Source organism: Tenrec ecaudatus, chromosome 16, assembly GCF_050624435.1.
Source record: "Tenrec ecaudatus isolate mTenEca1 chromosome 16, mTenEca1.hap1, whole genome shotgun sequence".
In the NCBI taxonomy this organism is placed as follows: Eukaryota; Metazoa; Chordata; class Mammalia; order Afrosoricida; family Tenrecidae; genus Tenrec; species Tenrec ecaudatus.
This window is the reverse complement of record NC_134545.1, coordinates 94,350,742-94,373,020: the sequence shown is the minus strand read 5'-3', so window position 1 is coordinate 94,373,020 and position 22,279 is coordinate 94,350,742. Positions and strand designations below refer to the sequence as shown.

At 51.6% G+C, this 22,279-nt stretch overlaps 1 protein-coding gene across 1 annotated transcript; it reads right to left on the bottom strand.

Moving 5' to 3' along the window:
- Window positions 1-4,678: 4,678 nt before the first annotated feature.
- DUSP5 (dual specificity phosphatase 5) lies at window positions 4,679-20,084 on the bottom strand. Its single transcript, XM_075534144.1, has 4 exons — window positions 19,529-20,084; window positions 14,782-14,930; window positions 10,274-10,493; window positions 4,679-6,300 (listed from the first exon to the last, which is right to left on the bottom strand). Exons 1-4 carry the CDS (start codon window positions 19,905-19,907, stop codon window positions 5,894-5,896), a joined length of 1,155 nt encoding a protein of 384 aa, XP_075390259.1. The 5' UTR covers window positions 19,908-20,084; the 3' UTR covers window positions 4,679-5,893.
- Between the last annotated feature and the right edge of the window lie 2,195 nt (window positions 20,085-22,279).

The window sequence follows — 22,279 nt, the reverse complement described above, 5'->3', positions numbered from 1 at the left end:
TTGAAATTCAGTTCCCAGATCTAAACGTAATAATGTTGGGAGAAAAGGTTTAGTAAAAGTTAACCAACTTTTAAATGACACCACCTGAAACCTGGTTCCAAAGAGCAAATAGATTTCCAAACTATATTTGAGGATGAAGGCATGGGAACACTCACAGGCTCTGGTTACGTGTGGCATTATGCACTTCTGCAAACGAGCTCTTTCAAGTGTTCAAAGCAAGGATATCACTTTGAAGTGTGTCCGACTCAGGTCATAGTATTTACTTTTTAAACTTTTTATCTGGACATGGGTGAAATCTTGCGGAGCTGATCATCGATTTTACAGTCAACAATTCATATATGTTTTATATCCTCCCATCCATCACTCATTCTACTTCCTCTTTTATGTTTCCATTCCTCATTTGGAACCCTCTGCACTTTGTCCTAGGGTAAATGCTGCCCCTGGTGCGTAGTGGTTGGTTATTCAATCCCATTGTGAGGTCAGGTCCAGGCCTGCAGGGTGCCTAAGGGTCATAGTCTTGAGGGTACCACCGGTCTCTATCACACAAGTAAGTCTGGTCTCTTTCATGATTTTGGTGTTTGTTCCACAATTTTATATCCCACTCTATGCAGGATCTTCTAATAGGATCCTTTTCAAAGCAATTGGTAGTTGTAGCCGGGCACTATGTAGTTTCGGGGACTGATATTTGTCTGGTTTATTGGACTAATTGTTTCCATGTATCTTGCTATCTTCATTTTTCTTTCCTCTGGACAGGGAGAGACCCAGAGTCGCACCTCTGAGTGCTGCTCAGGAGCTTTTAAGAGCCCACTTGCTAATCAGCCAGGTAGGATGTAGAGCACTGCCGTTATGAACTATGTTATGCCAATTGACCTTGATGCCTCCTGGGACTATGGTCCTGGTCCCTGAAGCCAAGGGTCAGCAAACTGTGTCTCAAGGGCCATATTTGGCTCTTTCAGTACATATATATATGGCTCTGATGTAAAATTGAAAGGATATTACTCAGAAAATGTTCATTTCATTTGTTTATAAAAATCTATCTATGGCTCTTGAAGCATTTTTAAATTGTCTGGAGGGACAGGATTGGCTCTTCCATCTCAAGTTTGCCGACCTCTGCTCTAGGCCTTGGGCAACTCATTCCCTCCAGGGGTTTGCTTATGCCTAAGACGCTTTTATAATTTTGCCCCCGATGTACTATCACATTCACATATATTTACAGCAAAGGTTAGTACACAGATACAAAAATGCTCTATCGGGTCTACATACAGTCATGGGTATACTCCTAATCCCTCCCACACCTACTCAGCCTGCGTGTCTATCGAAGCAGTTCCTAATAGATTCCCCACTATTGCAGGCTTGTGTACATGACAGTATTTGTCTTGTTGACTGACACTTTCGCAAATCTCCCAGACGCCATGGCATTCTCAATTGCCTCCTATGCACGTGAAAGCTGGACAATAAAGAGGACCCAAAACAAAAAAAAATGATGCATTGGCATTATGATGTTGGTGAAGAACATTGTTCTTCCGGCAGTCCATGGCATGTTCAAACAAGTCTGTCTTGGAGGAAGTACAACCAGAAAGCTTCTTAGAAGCGAGGATGGTGAGACTTTGTCTTACGTACTTCGGACAGTCCCTGGGAAAGGAGACAGGCTTGATAGAGGGTTAGCGAAGAGGGGTACCCTCAACAAGATGGATTGACACTCTGACTGGAACAAGGGGCTCAATATAACAGTTGTGAGGATGGTGTGTGACTGGGCAGCGTTTTGTGCTGTTGAACATAGAATCACTGGGAGTTGAAACCCACTCAGGGACCCCTAACAAGAACAAGCTGTGTGTCCTTGGAGAGCATGTAACCTCTCCGTTTTCTGACCTGCATCCATCTTTAGAGCTTCTGGTAGATCTTCAATGAGAGAAAATATGCACAGCACCCAGCAAGAGGCCTGCAAGGACTTGTGACTTAGGAATTGTCATCTCCCTCCCCTACTTTTCTATAAAAAAACAACAACAGGTAATTCTGGGCTGGTTTGGGGGTGGTTCTTTTGAGGCATAAATGGAACTACATGACTTCTCAAAGTTGCTTCCAGCCTTGCAGGCTACAGGGTTGTAGAGGACTTGTTTCCAGGCGCCCACCCATCTCACCGCTGCCACCCATACGCTCATCTATCTACACACAGACGGCCTCTGGGAACAGCTCCCCTTGAAGGTTCGAAGCCCGAGGTTCCCCTGGATCTGGTGCGAGGAGCCATGCTTCTAGAGTCTGCTATTCTCGCCTTGCCAACTAGAAATCATGTTTCTGTCTCCCTAATCATAATGCAAGGTCAACAGTTCCAAACCACTGGTCCCTCCTTGAGAGAAAGGAGGGCTTTCTACTCCAGTAAAGAGTGGCAGTCTCAAAAAACCACAGGGGCAGTTTTACCCTGTCCTATAGGGTCGCCATGAGTTTGCTCACTGGAGATCTGATGGGAGGGTGGGTTTACTGTGCTCACACTGAACACTCAACCGGCAGGGATTCATTAAGCCTTTTCCATGGCAGCTTGGCCGGATTGCTGCCTTTTCTAGCTGAAACTGCCTCACCAGAGAGCCTGAGCCAAGTAGGCCTGTGCCTGGGTAAAACCTGATTGGGTGTACTACCTGCCCTAGAAACGTGAATGTCGCCCTTTTTTAAAGGCATTCTCGCACTGTTCATTACCTTTTTAGAAATATTTTTTAATGTATTTTGCTAAAATAGACACAGCATTCAAATGTCCACTTTAAGCATTTTTAAGAAGTCAGTGGCAGGACATCCCAGCATTGTGCAATCATTCCCACTACTTATTTCCAGAACTTTTTCCTTACCTCCAAAAAACCAACCTCTGTACCCTCTAAACAGTAACTCCTGCTTGTCATCTTTTCATGAATACTGTCTGGTACTCTTGCCACCAGCGCACACCCACTGCAATCCAAACAGCAGGGAGTTCTTCTTAAGGCCTGGCCCTCTCTTCAGGCATTCGGCTGATACCAAGTGTGGCACCAGGCGAGCAGGAAACCAGAATTAGGGAGAACCAACACCTCTATCCTCTCAGAAGTACCTCTGTAGATTATGCTAGAGACCAGAGATGTTTCTCAAAGCCTCCAAACCAAGGAGAGTGCCAGCTCTGATTCCTACCTGGTCCTGGGGGTCAGTGTGAAGCAGGTCTTGGCAAAACTGAAGGTGTGAGTGGTCGAGACTGTGGAGGGAGAGTTAACGCCATCCCCAGCTGTGGGGCTTCCCTCGGCTAACCCTCCAGTGACTCATCAGCTGATGAGCAATCCTCATGTGCCCGACTTAGGACTTACTCACCCTTCGGAGGAAGACTTTAACGCAATAAAGCAAATGTCAGCAAGTGGGATGCAGCTTAGCGCATCACCCCAGCTTCCCACTCCCTGCTGGAATCCCCTGCAGCCAGTCAGAACCTGGACAGGCCCACACGACGGGCATGCTTCCAGATCATACACCAAGGGTGATCAGAGGCTCAGAGATGGACATGGGAGAGGAGCCTCCTGTATCAACCAAAGCCCTGGAGAACATCCATTGGGAGAATGGTTGAGATAGGCTCACTAGCACCTGGAGTTAGGGGACAGGGGAAAGGCTAGACCAGGACTTGCCAATCCCAGTCCACTTTCTGCCCCCTGGAAGCTCTTGCTTAGACCCTCAGGACAAGGGGAGTGGACTGGAGAAAAGGGGGCTTCCCCAGTCAGGGTGGCTTTCCAATGAACCTGTGCAGGGCAAGTTAGGGAAAGGAGGGAGGATTCAAGCCAAGCCTTTGATATGACATATTTACAAAGAGCTGACTACCCTGGGTTCTGTTGCCACCTTGCCGTTTGCAGACATGGTGGTGTATGTGGAGGAAGCTGGGGGCATCTTTGGACTCTCAGATTGAAGGTATGCTTAGAATCCCCTCATGTTATCAGGCACCAGTTGATGGGGCAGCATAAATCTCAGCCAGATGCTCATACCCCACGACTAGGACAGAGGCCCCAGAAATTAGGGAGGAGGAGGGTGGGCCTAGTCACGAGGAGAAGTCGATAATGCCTGCTTTCCTCCAACGCAGTGAAAATTACTCAGAAGACAAGCTGATCCAGTCTTGGATTTAAACCCACTCACTGGGAGATTTACCTAGGAATTCCTGAGGGAATTATCTGGAAGAACTCATTCTGAGGTTAAAAGCCAGGGGGTGGGGTGGGAGGCACTTAAGCCAAACCTTCATCTAGTTCACTTCTCTAAACTTGAACGTTTACACAACTTTTTCAGAGTGTCTACCTTGTGCCAGCCACTGGCCACAACCTTGACACTCACGGTTGCTGGACTCGAGACTTTGAGCTTTCAGGGACTTAGAGGATTATCCAACAGAGCTCACTCACTTCCGAGATGAGGAACGCAAGGTTCCAGTGGAACGCTTTGACACTGGGCGGGATCAGTTTCTACATTTCTGTCAACTCAAAACAAAACACCGCCGCCTGCCATTGAGCGGATTCCTAATCACATGGACCGACCCTATGTAATGTTTCCAAGGCTGAACTGTCCAGGGGAAGACACAGAGCCCCACAGCCCACCACCGGCACCTTCCAATGCCTTTGGGAATAAAACCCCACCCCTCCAATCCTGAGCTCCTCTTGCTCACCCCAATTCACTTAGGACCAAGGAGAGGTGGTTTTCCTTCAACCATTTTATTTTTCACTATATATCTATATATATAAAAAAACAACAGCCAGTAACATACTGCTTTTCTTCACATTCACATGGGTTTTAGGAAATTATTGCCTTTTCCCCTGGAAAAATAACCTACAGACAAAAAAACAACAATAGTAGTACCACATAGCGAAATCCACAAACCCCAGAAGTCAGCAGCTTGGAGACAACCCCCGGGGTCAGGGGAGGGAACACGTGTCCCAGTAGACGGAGACGCAGGACGTAGGAGGACGACGAGCCAGGGAAACGAGGGCGCGCAGCGCCACTGGCCAGAATACAGAGTGGTCTTTCTGTCCTCCGGGCACCCACTGCTCCCCACCCCAAAAGGTGATTTTTGGGCTATTGTGTGGAGCAGTTTCCCAGGGACACAGCAGGGGCTTGGAGGAGAGGTGCAACGAGAGAGGTTCAAGTATGAATCAAAATCACACAAAACTCTCAGGTCAGGGAAGAAGCCACAGTGAACAACAAAGTCTTTCCACTTTAACCACATGTCTCCAGTGGGCCCAAGGGAGCCTCTCCAGAACACCAGTAGATGCCCCGCCCAACAGGGTAGTTCTGACCACTGCCCCTCCTCCACGTGGCCTGGCAGGTGGTCTATGCCCAATGGCTTCCGTTGCAAGTGGCTTCGGGAAACATCTCAATACGAGAGCAGCATTCCCATTGGGATGGCTCCCATGGGCGGATCTACACAGCCAGTGGCGTTGCTTTCCTGACTAGATGATGATCAGCTTATCCTGAAGCAAAAGAGACAGACACCAGGACGGTCAAAGTTCAAGAAGTAGAGTGGGAATTGTGCTTCCTTCCAAAGGAGCTGGCTTGGATCCGCCTCGTCTCCTGGTCCAGCAACTGCTTCCTCCCACGTTGCTGCCGCTGTTTATTGCCTTACGCTTGAAATGAGAAGGCGAAGAAGGTTGAGGTGCCCGGACGAAACTGTCCTGAGAGGGAGGGCAGGGGGTCTGGAAGTACAGTAGTCGGCACATGCTGTGCTCGCAGAATGGATTGGCCTGCCCCCACCCCCCCACCGAGGTCAGTTCGAAGTCTGTTCGCCACAGGTGACCGCTCACTCTCCCGCCGGGGCAGTGTGACCGAGGGAGGCCTCCGGTACTGCCAAGCTCTGAACTGTCCGTGAGCTTCAAGGACAGTATCACAGTTGCTCTTGGGGCTGGGCTGGCTCCCCATCCTGGATTTAGCAGGACGTGGCTGTGGCCACGGGGCTCCTGCCGAGCTCTGCGACTGTCGGGTGGGTGGGCACTGGCGCCAGCACCGAGGTAGGGAATGTGTAGTAGGAGCCCTGCACATCAGGGCTCAGCGTCTGCAAGTGGTCTAGAAAGGAAGAGCCCGCCGCCTCCCCTTGGCAGGAGGGAGCCTGGGGCGCGGGCATGGAAGGCAGGACCTCCGATTCGTACTGCAGGAGCTGACCCAGGAAGCCGAAGTTGGGCGAAACCACACTCCTCCTCTGCTTGATGTAGTCGAAGGCCTCCTTCAGGTGCAACTGCTGGGTCTTCATGAGGTAAGCCATGCAAATGGTCGGCGAGCGGGAGATGCCGGCCTCACAGTGGACGAGGACCTTGCCTCCCTTTTCCCTGACACAGTCTGGAGGGAAGAGAAGAGGGTGGGGATGAATCCAAAGGCAACGCCAAGGCACAGCATTATGCAGGAAAGGATCTTGCAAGCAAACTCTTTTGCCTGCTTACGAGCTCTGGTGATATTACTGATCCTCTGCCAGTCTTGAAAACTGGTAAGGGCAGAGCTTCTGAAAATTCCATGAAATCTATCCCTATGGAGAACCTGCCTCCAGGATACTTGTAGCCATTGCTTCTGCCACTGGAGGCGCTAGACCGGGACCAATCCCTTTCTGGGGCTCTCATTACAACCAGGATTCCAGGAGCAGGTTTTTGTTTTTTGGGGTTTTTTTTTTTTTGAAGTTGTCAAGGATTTTATTTTACTTGAATCCACAATCATGGCTCTTGGAATTAACAAACAAGATATCAAAAAATGCATTGTATTGGGCAAATCTACAGCACAAGATTAATTTAAAGTGTTAAAGAACAAAGACATTACTCTGAAGACTAATGTGCATTTGAGCCAAGCCATGATCTTCTCTTTCCTTTTTCCCCCCAGAAGTTAAAAACACAATTTTCTGAGATGGTCCCAGGCTCAAAAGACTAGCTGTAGCAACCATTCCTCTCAGGTTCGAATGGGCAGACCTGCTCCGGGCTGGTTGAGGCCTCCCGGCCACCCTAGACGCCCAGTCTAGCTGTTCCAGGGCAGGATATGCTTGGCTCAGCTCCCAGGGTTCCTACCATGAACCATACAATAAATAGTGCGCAGCCTCTAATTATAACCCAGGCTAAGTGACGCTAACTAGATGGAGAACGTACATGGATTTAGCAGGACTACATCTTGCACAACAGTAAGAGCTTTGCTATGAAGCCACCACCATCAACTGGTAGTCTCCAAATTCATTGTGACAAAAAACAGGGGGAGGGCACCCTCCTTTCTTGCCCCTCTTCAGGGTTCCCATCCCCAAAAACTCCAGCTCTGGAGGACTGACCGTTATTTTATAAAAATTGGAAGCGCTAAAAGGTTAAACACAACCAATTACAAGAATCTACGTATGGCCTCCTCCCTGGGGGATGGACGACAGGGAAGAGGGCGGGGGGAGACGTCGGACAGTGTAACATGACAAAATAATAATAATTTATGAATCATGAAGGGTTCATGGGGGGGGGGGGGTTGGGGAAGGAGGAGGGAAAATGAGGAGCCAATATTAAGGGCTCAAGTGGAAGGCAAATGTTTTAAGAATGATGATGGCAACAAATGTACATATGTGCTTGACACAACGGATGGATATATGGACTGTGGTAAGAATTGTACGAGCCCCCAATAAAATGATTTTAAAAAAAGAAAAGCAAAGGATTTACAGCCAACAATTCAAATATAAATTCAATGTGGGGAAAAAAAGGTTAAACACACACAAACATAACAAACCACAACCTTTCCAATTCCTTCTTTGTTAATAAGAAAAAATGCTATCACAGGAAGTTAGATGTAATTGCACTAGAGAAGGCCACGGTGTGCAAAATATTTAAGATTTTGAAGGGCAGAGGGAAAAGCCAGCCCCTCTTCCCATCAATTTCAGTTCGTTTTTAAACGCATCTGTTAAGATTGAAGAGAGAACATGTCTGAGGGACCAGCGGCGAGCCCCAGGGTTTTCCTGACTGAACCAAGACCCCAAAGGACAGGTCTCTGAGGACAGAGTCATCCCTCCATCAGTCTCTGGCTCACGAAAAAGAAAACAAAAATCCTTACAAGTAGTCCACCAACTATACATGAAGTGTGTCAGGGTTGCATCCTCTCACCACCTCGTTCAATCTGGATGCGCACCAAATACGCAGAGAAGCTGGATTATACGAAGCAGAATGTGGCCTCAGGATGGAGGAAGGCTCATTAACAACCTGCAATATGCAAGTGACACAACTTGGCTTGCAGAAAGTGAGGAGGACTTGAAGCACTTGCTGATGGAGATTCGGGATTGCAGACATCTCAATGCAAAAAACAAAAACGAAATCCTCACAACTGAGCCAATAGGTAACATCGTGCTAAACGGAGAAAAGGCTGAAGTTGCCGAGGGTTCTGTCTTGCTTGGATCCAGTCAGTGCTGACGAGCGTGGCAGTCATGGGATCAAAGGGCATGTGGCTTTGGGTAATCCTGATGCACAAGACCTCGTGCCAAAGTGTTGAAAAGCAACAGATGGGACTTTGAAGACCAAGCCATGCTATTTTCAAGTCTCATATGTGTGGGAAAGTTGGACAGTGAGAAAGAAAACACTGGAGAGGAATCTATGCATTTGAGATACGGTGCTGGCGAAGAATCCAGAAAGTACCATGGACTGCCAAAAGAACAAGCACATCTGTCCTGGAAGAAGAGCCAGAATGCTTCTCAGAGGCCAGGATGGCAAGCCTTTGTTCTCATGTAACATTGGGCGTGTTGTCGGGAGAGACCAGTCCCTGGAAAAGGACATTATGCTTGGTCAAGTGGAGGGGCAGCAAAAAAGAAGACCCTTGACCAGCTGGATTGGCCCAGTGGCTGCAACAATGGGCTCAAACCTATGAACAACTGTGAGGATTGAACAGGACCGGGCAGGGTTGCTTCAAGTTGGAATTGACTCCTTGACACTAACAACCCAAGTGGTCTGCAGGAGGGCTCCCCGAGTGCCTAGGATTTGGGGTTGTGGCTCTACTTCCTTTTGGGTCCTCTGCAGACCCCTTCAATGTCTAACTTTCTAATTGCCGCAGGGTGACACCCAAGGGCCTAGGCTACACAATTCCTCAGAGGCTGGCCTTGCCCTGGCCCCCAGCTCGGACCACCCTTGGGCCCGTTCGGGCATGGCTCCAGCACATTGTCCCCAAGAATCTCGTCCCTTCCTCCCATCAAGTGAACCAGTCTGGGGAAATGTCTCCTGTGGGTTTGGGCGGTTGTGTCCACAAACACACATACGCACAAGGCAGGGAGAGAGGGAGAGTTTCTGAGAAGTGGACGGGGCGAGTCTAATGACCTTGGGATGTAGCCATCTAGGTAACGGAATAACCAGGCTGAGAAGGGCAAGGCCTTCCCAGGGACTGGGGGCCAAGGCCAGAGCTTCTTATCCGGAACCCATGGTTGTGGTGGCCTCAGCCCGGAGACTGGAGGTGACCCCTGGCGGGTTCCTCGCCAGGTTTTTCCTGGGCAGCGGGCATGATGTGTGAGGAGCAGAGCATGCCCAGCACGTGGCACAGGTGCCTGTAATTGCCCCTCCTCTCAGGAAGTACTGCTGGGCTTAGCACCTGCCTTTGCCCTCAACGTCCCTCAAGACGCACCGCACCGTGTGGTTTCAACAACTACGTGTGTTGAAGATGGAGAGGAAGAAGGCTGGAAAGGGAGGCATGCCTGCCAGAATGGAGAATGGTGTTTGCAAAATCTGAGACAGAGAATATCAGGGCAGCCCTTGGGGCAGACGGATGGGGTCAGCGCAGAAACCTAGAAGCTAAAAGCCCTTTGAGTCGAGAGCAATCCTTAATCCAAAACTAGCTGAAAATGTAAAACAAAGTGCCCCCAAGCTGTTTGCCAAAAAAAACCCCACGAAACGTTGTTGGGCTCTCAGGGCTGGGTGAGTAAGTGGCGCTCTCTCAATCCTTCTGTTTGCATTTAAAAATATCCCAACCTACGTAAAAGCCCAGTTGGGGGGGAGGGGGCGCCTCACCGCCCCTTGCTTCTCTTACGTGGAGTCTTCTGTGCGAACGTGCCCCGTTCCGCCCAGGCAGAAACAATAACAAAAGCTCAGTGCGCACTGTTGCCATAAAACTGCATGAATCCATTTGAGTCGTAAATTAAAACGTCTATTAATAGCAACTTAAATCCTCCCCCCTGCCTTTCCAGCAACCTTTCCATCCTGGCCCCAACGTTGGGTGGCTGTGGAGACAAGGCATCCCTTCTTCTTGGGGAAGGTAACCCCTAGGCCCCCCACCAGTGCATCAAAACCCAGTCCGTGAGCCCCCAGGGAGAGGGGCCGGCGTGTGCACCTACCGATGAAGTCTATTGCTTCTTGGAAGTGGGAGCTGATGTCGGCCGTGTGGCTGTCCTCCACGGGGATCCACTTGTAGTGCAGGTGGGCCGTGTGGCCCTCGGAGGTCCGCCGCGAGACATTCAGCAGGGCCGTGATGTGCAGGTTGGCCAGGAACTCGCACTTGGATGCGTGGTAGGCACTTCCGAGGTAGAGAAAGGGAAGGATTTCAACGGGGCCACCCTGTAAGCGAGGACAAAGGACACCAGGAAATACTGGATTAGCTTGCTCAAAAACAACCAGCCTGACCTATTTCTTTCTTAATGTGGGTGGTTCCCTTCCTGGTTTCCAGGTGGATGGGAAGACTGTGTTGCCCTTCTAGGACGCCAGGTCCTTGAACCCCGGGGCCACCTTCGGTCTCTTTACCTGTAACATGGCAGCTTGTGGTTCTGACATCTGGTAGCTCATCTTAAGATACCCTGGTGGCTCTATGGTTACGAAGTCGGCTGCTAACTGCGAGGGTGGCGGTGATCTGCCGCTCTCAGGGCCACCAGCTCACAACACTCGAGGGCGGTCCTGCTCTAGACAGGGTCCCTGTGAGTCCAGTCCCCTCAACAGCCGACAGCCACCACACCACCCATCCTAAGACTGAGATGCACTTAGAGTACAGATGTTAAAATAGAACCTCTTAAAAAAACAACCGTGCTTCTGAGAATTGGATCCAACCACTGTTTACCCAGAATCCTCATATAAAGTGAAAATTGAAGGCAGAGGGGCTTTCCCATCTTCCCCTGGTTCCCCTTCACAGAGAGCTTAGGCTAGAGGAGAGATGCTTGCCTTCCATGTGCCAGACACACACACATACACAAACACACACACACACCCAGGCGTCTAATTAAGGAGACACAGATTAAGGGAGAACCAGAGACCACGTTCCCCGAGGCAAAGGTAACAAGAACTGCTGGCTACTCGCACTTGGCAGTCTTTGCATTGACAGACTTCTAAGGTGGCAAGGAGGAACCCAGGTGGTGCCATGGGTTAAGCCCTGAGCTGCCACTGGCAAAGCCAATAGGTCAGACCCCACCAGCTGCTCTTTGGGACAAAGATGAAGTTGTCTGATCCTGTAGAAGATCTGCAGCCTCATAAGCCTGATTTGAGGATTTCTAAGACATGGGGATGACTTGAATGGTAGTGGCTTTCAGATGGCTGCCTCTCCTGTCCCATCCATCCATCCATCCCAAGTTTCCATTCCCGTTCCTGGAATACAAGGGAAGTGGAAACTCAGAGTCCTCTGCCAGGCCCATAAGGACAGGGAGGGGGAGGGACAAGACAAGATGCGGCAGTGGGGACTTCTCACTGGACCTCACATATACTTCTTGCATCCTCTTTCTTGAAGACAAGTATTTAAGCAAAGGTCAGGTCAGCCACTCGGAACCAAAGTTCTAGCAGACTTTACACAGGGTAACAATAACAACTGGTATTTTTATTAGTAATACCTGCAATGGCTGGGGGTCCAGAGTCCTGGTGGTGTAGTGGTTTAAGTGCTTGGCTGCTAACTGAAATGCTAGCAATGTGAACCGACCAGCCACTTAGTGGGAGAAAGATCGTAAAGATCCAAGTCTGAGAACCCATTAGGGCAGCTCTCCTCTGAAAAGGTCCATGTAAGTCAGAATCAACTCAACAGCATTGGGCTCTGACTGGGTTTAACCCTTTAGATCAGTGGTTTTCAACCTTCCTAATGCTGCGACCCTTTAACACAGTTTTTCATGTTGTGGTGACCCCCCCCCCCAACCATAAAATTATTTTTGTTGCTGCTTCATCACTGTCATTTTGCTACTGTTATGAATCACCATGTAAATATCTGATAGGCAGGATGTGTTTTCATTGTTACAAATTGAACATAATGAAAGCATAGTGATTCATCACAAAAACAATATGTAATTCTATATTGTGAAATATTTATTTCTAATTACAAATAAATGTAACTTACTTGTAATTACAAATAAATAAAATTTTGTCTTGAAGCATGGTGTGGCATGGGTAACAGTCTTCACGCCAGGTACTCATATGTGGGTGGACCTGCGGACCTGCCTGGAGACGGACAGAGGAGCGGTGTCTTGGAAATACGTGTTTTCCAATGGTCTTTGGGCGACCCCTGTGAAAGGGTCATTGGATCCCCAAAGGGGTCATGACCCACAGGTTGAGAACCGCTGCTTTAGATGAACCCACGAGCTACCAATTTCACAACTATCTACCATGTAGTAACACAACCATCATTTTACAGATAGGGAATTTGAGGCTCAGAGGGACTTCAGGTTCATTCAGGTTCAAGTGCCCTGCTAAGAAGGTGCCTTTCTGCCACACATATGCAGCACCTACATTTTAACAGGCTCCCCAGATGATGCTTATGTATACACACGGAACCAAACGAACCAGTTGGAGGTCCCAGACTGAATCACTGGCCTGACTCACAGTCAGTCAATGACAGGAACCAGGATGCACACCCAGATTGGAGTGCTGAGCATCTCCCCTCAAAATGGGGATCCGCAGGAGAAAGCACATGTAGACAGAGGAAGGAAAGCTGCCCTCTCTTCTTCTAGAGAAATTTCTATTTGCACCCCGTTCCTTACACATATCTAAATCGTCACCACAAACACAAAGCAGCCTTCCTAGGTGGCAGTGTGGCATTGTTCCTGGGCAAGAGCCCACTATCCAAGCTCCCGGCTTATTAGCTTTTAGGACCTTGGGTGGTGATCTCGGAACCTTCTCCCATGAAACGGGGCCAAGGCTCTATCAGGCTGCTCCTGCACAGAGTGAAAGGGTAGTGAAGACAGGAGTCTGGTGCAGGAGAGAGCTGCCAGTACTGGACAAAAGAAGCGATAGCTTCGCTCCCTGGCCAAGCCACAGGGCAGACACTGGGCCGATCAATCCCCTCAAGCCTGGGAGTGACCTGAGCTGGACCTCTACCCCAGGGAGGAAGCGCCTCACTAGTTAGGAATCAGGAACCACTAGCTCATTTATTAGTTTGTTTTCATAGCAAGTTCATGTAAAGTTTTTTGGAAAGGGGTCAGGAGACCCACGACCAGTCTCCCTCTATCACAGAGCAGCTGTGGGTCCCCACCAATGGGAGGAAGAGGTGGCCGTCTGCTAGGCGAAAGATGACAGTCTCGGGCACCTGCTGGGGCAGCTGAACAAGTTCCTCCTCAAGGGGACAGAGTGGACGGTGGATCAAGCCCGCATCCTCTCTGGCTGCCTGGGAACTGCTGACACATCAGGCCTGGGATGCTCGCCAGTTTCTCCTGGGGCTTAGCCACACACAGCCCCAAAACCACATTTCTTTCCTTCTCTGAATCTCCCATTTAGACTCAAGAGGAACTAGTCAAAGGCCCTCAGCAATAAACCCCAAAGAATAAAGAGGCCTTGCTGGGTTTCTCTTAGAGCAGAAGCGCTTCTAAGAAGTAGCACCCGGGAGTTCCCCAGACTAATCTAGGAGACACACCCGGGCCTCCCCAGCCTCTGCTCGGCCAAAGGTCTTCAAAGCTCTGTACACCCTGCCAATCCTTACTTCTCTTTCACTTTCGGTGAAACGAGGACGAAAAATACAAGCAAACCAAAATAGAACTCTAACTAGGCTAGGTGCCCATGGCTTGAAAGCTCTGGGTTCATACATTTAATCAAGGAAAACGGACAAGATATTACGTCTGGCCTGGCTGAGGTTGATCCCCCACAAACAGAAAGGCCATAGAGCTTCCTGGGGAAGGTTGCCCCCAAGAGCAGAGCTCGGCCCAAGGGAGGCTGGTTTTGACTTATCTGCCATATCCCAGTTCTCAACGAATTTTCTCATCGTGCCAACAACCCCGACTGACCACTGAGCTTCCACGTCACCCTTTCCTTAACTAGTGGCCACGCATGTCATACAATTCTTCAAGGGAGCACGGGGCAGGGGATGGGGATGATGACACCCCCCCAACCCAGCTCACGTGCTTATAGAAACACGAAACTCTGCAGTGTTTCCTGAACTCTCCTCCCAGAATTCATGGAATTATAAGCATCAGAAAGCCTCAGGACTTCAGCTATTCCAACAGGAGGCTGGTCCCCCCCTTCCCCTCCTCCTCTGTTTCAGTTAAAAATACCAGTGAGACACGCCTTGGCAGCTCCTGGGCTGGTTTACAGAAACTGCAGAGCGTGAGCGATTACAAAAGAGATCCACACAGGAAGCATGAGAAGTCAGCTCTGAACCATCTTCGGGGAAACCTAAACCCGTACTCCTCAGGCAGCGCCTCGGAGCCAGCAAATGCCTGAGCAGCATTCCCTCCCCCTTTTCTCCAGAAGCTGTCAAGCATCCTGTGGCTCGTTTGCACTTGTCAGCTTGTTCGCTGGAAGGAAGCCCGATTACTCTTGGATGGAAACGCAAGTTGGCAAGCGGCAGAGGCTCTCGAACACGAGGATGCTGCCAACAGCCCGGGCCAAGGAGGAGGAACACCACCCCTTCAGAGGGCGCAGAGGAAGAGCGGGGAGGACAGAGACATACCTGGTCATAGGGCGGCCTGTAGCTGATGTTGAGCACTGCTTTCCCACACTGGCTGAGGAGGGCTCTCTCGGTTTCAATCTCCTCTTGGGAAATGGGTTTCACATCCTCACAGCACTCCGGATATTCCGAGTAGAAGGTCTCATACCCCCCTACACACGCACAACACACACAAAAGGGAGAGGGCAAGATGTAAGCACTCATTTCTCAGGGCTGCCAGGAAACACCCTTAAAGAAACAATACCCACTGTACAATGTGAGGGAGCCCTAGGGGTATAGTGCTTAAGCACGTGGCTGCTGACCAAAAGGTCGGCAGTTCAAACCCACCAGCCGCTTGGTGGGAGAAATACATGGCAGTCTGCTCTCGTATAGATTTATTGTCTGCGGCAGTTTTGCCTTCCCTATAGAGTTGAGATGCGTCAGAGGACTTGATGGCAGTGGGTTTGGTTTTTTGGGTTGAGGGTGGGGCGGTCAAAAACATGAAGCTAATATAGATTCTGATTTGAAAAAACAAAACCCAAACCAAACCAATTCATCGTTTTAAGAGTAGAAATGGCTCTCTACAATTCTCTCTCTCTCACCTAAAACGCTATCATTCAGGGAGGCAATGATTAACTGTGTGTGTCTACCAGAAGTAGTTTTCAGTTGTCAAAGGACTTATCTAACACTGAACAAATATTAACCAAATCTCTCCAGAAGACAAAAGCTAGTTTCTCTGTTTATTTAAGATGCAGGTGAGATTATGCAGAATCCACTCATTTCTGAGAAGAGACAGTGGAACTCCGCTGCTTCTTCCTTTAGCTCTAAGCAGCACTACAGGCAGACGGACCACCGCCATTCAGAAAGAAGGGAGGGCCAACAGGTGTTAATAAAACCACAGCTAAGGTGCTAACAAACAGGTGTTAATAAAACCACAGCTAAGGATGCTGACCATCCTTTCCAATGGGTCGGGCCAGAGCTATCAATCCAGTTAATTCCCTTCAAAGCCAAAGGGAGGATAAGACTTTAAGACTGAGTTCTCAGCCTTCAGAAGGCCACTCACCTTTCTCCCCACTGGCAGTCACTTCTCCTTTCTTATCCTCCCACCCCTCCACAGCCCACGGAACCTGCTGGGCCCCAGAAAGCCCAGGGCTCTCTGTCCATTGGAGAGTCACTTGTGTCATATCATCAATTACACATGCATCATCCTGAGACCCTGTCCTTCCCACAAAGCCCCCGTGTTTTCTTCTGCTTTCTGCTGTGGTGACAACCCCTCAGGCGGAACACTTGAGCTTTTAAAAACTCCTGCAAATGGTTAATGGATTACAGGGCAGTCACCAACTCCCTCCCAGGAGCTGCTGCCAATTCCTGGAATGAGTCATCTCTCCCTCCAGGCTCCCCCTCAGCTCTCTGAACTGCCCGCCCTCACTCAATACACCCAAATCTCCCAGTGGTCACTTCTGCAAGTCACCCACTGCTCCTTCCTGGACATCCCTCCCACTCCCACCCCCACCCCCACCCCGTGACGGGAGGCCAGTCCAGATGAGGAGGGTAGAGGTCTGTGTGGCCTAGCTTCCCCAGCCCTCAATAACCTCTAACCTCTTTCCCTCCTTGGAGAGTGACCCAGACCTTTGCGGACACGTGGTTTCCTCCTCCACAGAGGTGTCCTCGTCAATAAGCCAGGAGTTGCTTTCCAGAAGGACTGGGGTGGGATCAGAAGTGAGAGTAGCCTAGGGCCACCCCCAACTTCAGGATGAGGCTTGGGAAAAAGCCTTCAGAACAGACTGCCTGAGAGCTGGCTGTCCAGCGCTATCCAGAGGGCAACTGCTGGTCTCTCCCCTCTGGGGAAGGAGCGTGAAGAAGATTGAAGATGCAAAGAAGTGACCCAAAGGGCTGATGAAGCACTGGAGCCCCTGAGACCAGAAGAACTAGATGGTGCCTAGCTACCACTGCTCCAGGAGGTTCTACAGAGTGGGGCAGTAATGTGGAACAAAGCTCAAGATGATATTAATAATTAATTATAATAAAGACTGGGCTTACTGGGCTGATGGAGATCTGTGAGCCCCCCAAGACTTAAGGCACTCCTGTGGCTCAACTCTTAGACACACAACAGGCCTATGAGGTAAACAATTCACACCAGAGAGGTAAGCACTCCCTAGAAAGACCAATCAACAGACCAGATCAAAGGGCAGCAGGGCCCAGGGATAAAGCTGGCCAGCTGCAATCAGCATCACGAATCAAAACGGGTAGGAATGGTTGAATGGAAAATCAATTTGCTCTAAAACTTTCACCCACATCACAACAGAGTTAAAAAAAGAAAAGAAAAAAAGTCGGCTGTCAGTGGCAAGGGTTGGTGCAAGTATGGGCTGGAGCCTGCCTGCCTGCCTGTTGACAAAATATGAAGGCAGACCAGGAGTCTCAGGGTAGCCGGAAGGACAGATAAGCAGGGCCCTGCCTTGGCATGCTGGGGTCAGGAGGAGTCCCACAGATCGGCTGCTCTGGTTTCACCCACTACCATCAGAGGTGTGCAGAGACAACATTCTTTCCTGGTGATCCATCCGGCAGCGTCCACCCTTTCAGAGGGACTCTGCTTTCAATCAACGCCGAGTTCCCCTTCGGAGGGGGACACTATATATAACTACCCAGTGACAACTCCATTGGGTCACCGCTTTTTTTTTTTTTTCATTTTAATCCCCCCCCCACTCCCAGGGAAAGACTGACTGGATGAGTAAAAAGCTTAACCCCAAGATGTGAGATGCCACCAGTTTAAAGCCGGAAACCGCAATCTGGACATCAATTAGGTGTAGGAACTAATAATAAGAAAAGGCAACAATTTAGAAGTTTTTATTAGCGTTACGAGGGTCAGAATCAAGTAAGTACTCCCCAAATTAGAAATGCACATAACTTTAGACCCTGAAATTCTCATGACTTTAATGAAAAGCTAGATGGTGCACAGGCAAGGGCATGTGGGTGAGGGTGTCCTCTGCCTCCTGGCTTCAAATACTGAGACTGGAGGCAGCCTGGTGGCCCTTCTCAGGGATTGGTTAGTAATGCAAAATGACACAGATGTTCTGATATGGAGGGTCTCCACGATCTAACTCCAGCGTTCTGGGGGTGATGGTTCTTATCCATAGCTGTTACCTGTACTTTAACAACAACAAACCCAGACCTTTGGGCAGAAGCTTTTCTGAGATGCCAGACTACAAACTGCTTGCTTCTGTTGGGTTGACTTCCAACCAGTCAGCAGGACTCCCTGGGAGAGGGGGCTGGGGAGCACATGTTAGGGCATGAGGAATTTCCTGGAACACATCTTTCAAGCCTCCGAGGAGCCGGAAGCTTTTCCTGTACTCACTGCTAAGAGCAAGAGACAGAAACCACACCAGGAAGGGAGGGAAAGAAATGCGGGTGGGGGTGGTGACAGCTCCAAAGGGCCTGGGAAAGGGGCCATTCCTCCATGCCCTGGGCGCCTAAACTGCAGGGAGATTATCCTCTTCCACCTCGACCACCTACCTAATAGGAATCAGCAGGGGACAGTCAACAGGAGGTGCTAATGGAGGGAGCTGGCCACGTGTCTCCGGAGTCTCCTGCCCAGGGAGTATGTGAAATTCCCCAAACTGCAAGGCTTGCAAAGAGGGTCCCGACGCTGCAAGGCCCAGTTCAGAACCACACCTGCTGTTCCCCAACCCTGTTTCATCCGCACTAGTGTTGCTTGAAGTGCCTTGGGGTCAGTGTCCCCAGATATCTAAGCCTTATCTCTGTACTCTAGCCACTTCCCCCAAACATCTGAAGTTACTAAGGCTTAAATCCGGGGCGGGCAGGGGAGGAAGGGAACACAATCTTAGGGCCAAGCCATTGCCATAGGAAGTGACCCCCGAAAAATCAGTATTTTGAGTTTGATGCAATCACCCACCCATCACAGGAAGCCCAAATTATCTCCCCAGCAGGTGAAATGGGCAAGCAATCACGCCGCGACCTGTTGGCACAGCTTCTGGGGTCTCAATTCAAGGGCCAGATAAACCCCACCACCATGGGCGGCCGCCGGCGAGCAAGCGGGCTCCACTTAGGCCCTGACTCACCAGCCTGTCCGCCTGCAGGGAGGGGCAACCAGCATCGGAGAGGGGCGAGCCGGGCCTCCCCTCCCCTCCCCTCCCCAGCTTCGCCCCAAGACCACCCGTCTCGGGCAAGCGATCGGCGCGTGCGAGGGTGAGAGGGGTGGAAAGGAATTGGGACCCCGCGTAGCTTGGGGAAGGGAGGAATGTAAGGCAACGGCAATAAAAAGCCATAAAAAGGAATGACAAGGAAGGGGAGGGGCGCGCCTGGGTCAAAAGGCAACAGGGGTCCGGAGAAGACCCCGCGTCAACTACAGTAATTGCCCGGGCGGGCAGGAAGGGGACACCTCGGCGCCGCGCTCCTCGGGGGTCGTGACCTGCCGATCCCGAAGATAGGCTCGGAGCCTGCGCCTGGGAACCCGGCCGCCGCGCTGGAAGCTGCAGCGGCGCGCTGCTGAGCACCCGGGTCCCCGCCATCCTGGCCGGGTGGCTGGGAGGCCCGGCGCTTTCGAGGAACGCGGGGAAGGGGGGGCAGCCCTGGCCGCTGACATTTGCTCTGCCCTCGCCTAGCGCACGTCCAGCCCTGGACTGTAGTCCCGGGCCAGTGGGGACTTTCTCCGCGCCGGGGTCCAGCACGGTGGCCGCGCGGGGAGGCGACCCCAGCGCCCGGGACAGTGCCTGGAGGGGAAGACCGTGGGACTGGCGGCCCCAGACGCGCTCACCTTTGAGAAAGTAGACTCTCGGGCCGGCCGGAAGGCAGGCGAGCAGCGAGGTGAGGACGACCCGGGCGGCGCTCTCCTCGCGCAGTTTCTGCCAGTGGCGGCTGCCCTGGTCCAGCACGACCACGGCGGCCACGCCGCCGCCACCCTCCTGCAGCAGCCGGGCGCGCGCCGCCTCGTCCGGCAGCACGTAGCGCGGCGGCACGGCGCCGCCGCGGGCCCGCCGCAGCACCACGGAGTTGAGGTTGACGTTGAGCGAGCCGCGCACGCTCGAGGCCGCGAAGGCCAGGTAGGGCCGGCAGTCGAGCACCACGCATCGCGCCGCCGCCTCCTTGCGGAGCATCTTGCGCAGCTGGCGCCCGTCGAGCGACGTGACCTTCATGTCGCCGCCGCCGCTGCCCAGCGGCCCCGCGCAGGTGCCCACGGCCAGCGTGCCCGCTAACGAGGCACCGCGGCCGGCTGACGGATCCCGGCGCCGGAGCGGCCGCTCAAATTCTTCTTTCCCGCCCCGCACGCTCTGCAGCCGGCGCGGCCACTTGCAGCTCCAGAAGCCGGGGATTCCGCCGGCGGCGCAGCGTTTTATGTGAATGAATGAGCGGCCTGTGACGTGGCTGCCCATATAAGGCCAAATATGGGTGTTTCCCCGCCCCTTCGGGCAGTGGCCACGCCTCCTGGGCGGGGCTTCCGCCTCCCACCGCGGGCAGCGGGGCGGGCTCTGCCGGTGCGGCGCGCTTAGTCAGCGCGAGGAAGAGGAAGTGGAAGCGCCTCCTCCGGCGGGCCGCAGCGCTGCGCGGAGACTCACTGGCGCATCACCGACCGCGGTGGGGGTGTCCGGCCCGCCACCGCACCGGGCTGACCCACGCCGTGCGGGAAGCCGAGGCGGAGGCAGTAACGGAGGAAGCGCAACTGGCGCCGCGTTTGCTGGGCGTGGGTGGAGAACCGCCGAGGGGTCGTGCCCGGCCCGCGCTTGGCACTGGAAAGGGGAGCGGGGGCCAGAGATGAAGCCCGAAACGGATTCTCATCCTTCCAGAACCCTTTTGTGAATTGAGTAGCCAGCCTATGGCTGGGATCTGTTTCATGGGAGCGTTGGTCATTGTTGACGCCAAGTGGTGGGTGTCCGGGGGCTCCTCTGTACGGTTTTCTGCACTTTTCTGTGTGCTTGCAAATGGACTTAATCCTATTTGAGGGTGAGCATGACTGTACACCTAGAATGTAGGCATGATGTATATTTTGCTTTGTATACTCTCAGCATCAACAAAACAAAGTGCGTGTTTAGAATGTAGGGCGCTCGGTCGCACGACTGGACAGGTGCTACCATGTCACTCAACGACAGTACATATAGAGACTTGACCCATGTCTTTTTTGCTGTGTATTTGCATATCCCTGTATGGTTTGCTGTGTGCATTCTCAACGTCAAAATAAATTCTAAAAAATATAAAGAAAGGGAGAAGAGGTAGAAATCTCCCCAAATGGATTTTCCGGTATCAATTAGAACATACTGGTCTAAAGTAGGCGCTCTGGGTTTCTGGAAAACCCTGTTGTGAGGTCGAGAGCAGCATCAACATGCTCCTCACAGGGGACCCATCTAGCCAACTGCTGTCCAGGTGGCTTCTGGCTTTAGGATTTTCTGGAGATTAAATGGAACCGCAGCTTCTCTGCCAGCTGCCCCAGCAGGTCCGGTCCACCCATCCCCATGCTGGGGGAACAATACCTTTTACCCATTCAGCAAATATTTACCAGGGATTCGCTAGCTGTGGGACAAGGTGAAATGGAGATGCCCTCCTCCCCAAAGTCACAGCCAGCCATTTCATGCCTCCCCTGGAGAGGGGCTCTGTATACTGATAACACAGGAGTGGCGGGCTTTTAAGAAGTAGCAAAAATTAAACGCTGAAGTTAAAGACGTTCCACTCAGGACATGACTGATAGCTGGCATTGCCTCTGGGTGAGAGCTTAATTCAACGGCACTATTCTTGCCCTGGTGGTGCACAAGATTAAACACTCCACTGGTACGGAGAGGTTGACAGTTCTAACTCATCCAGGGGCTCTGCAGGAGAAAGACCTGGCTATCATCTAAAGATTGCAGCCAAGAAAACCTAATGAGGCTGTTCTACTCTGTCCCAGGGGGGGCTGCCATGGGAAGCCAATTCCCCCCACCAAACAAGGACAGCACCCTTGTTGTGCCACTGGGGTCTCAATGACATGATCTGGGGGTTTTCTATCTCGTGGTTTCTCGGCAACCCACTCCTCTTCCGGTGTGTTCCGCCACCATCCACCTCACCCCATTCAGCCTGCAGCCAACCACGTCTATGGCCCACCCACGAGGCCCAGTCCCTGTGCTGGGTGCTGGCCACATTGCAGTGAGCCCTGTGCACACTCTCTGTTGCAGCTGCCCAGCCCAGCAGGGTGCCCACCCAGTTTCAGGCGTACATCCGCCTGTCCATCCGTCTGTCCCTTCCGGTCAGCCTTGGAGAACTCCAGGGTGTGTCGGGGCTGGGCGCGACTGCCAGGCTGGGGGATGTTTCTCACAGGAGACAAAGGCTGAGGTAAGCTTTGAAGAATGAATTGAAGCTAGTGAGGCCTAGAACGGGGGTGGGGGGATGCCAGTCACAGGAAACTGTTTGAGGTAAAGGAAAGAAATAACAAAAAAACCCCACCCAGCAATAGATAATGTTAGATACAAATGTGGGAGGCAGGGCTCTTCTGGCGTCTCTGTTAGCATATGAAGCCTGGTCAGGTGACTGAGGGCCTCCTGGG

Excerpts from the sequence above, each read along its gene's own strand:
- DUSP5 (XM_075534144.1), bottom strand. The coding sequence starts at position 19,907 with ATGAAGGTCACGTCGCTCGACGGGCGCCAGCTGCGCAAGATGCTCCGC. Across the intron at positions 14,931-19,528 it reads GAGAGTCTACTTTCTCAAAG|GGGGGTATGAGACCTTCTAC; the intron begins GTGAGCGCGTCT and ends GTGCGTGTGTAG. Across the intron at positions 10,494-14,781 it reads ACAGGCCGCCCTATGACCAG|GGTGGCCCCGTTGAAATCCT; the intron begins GTATGTCTCTGT and ends CCTCGCTTACAG.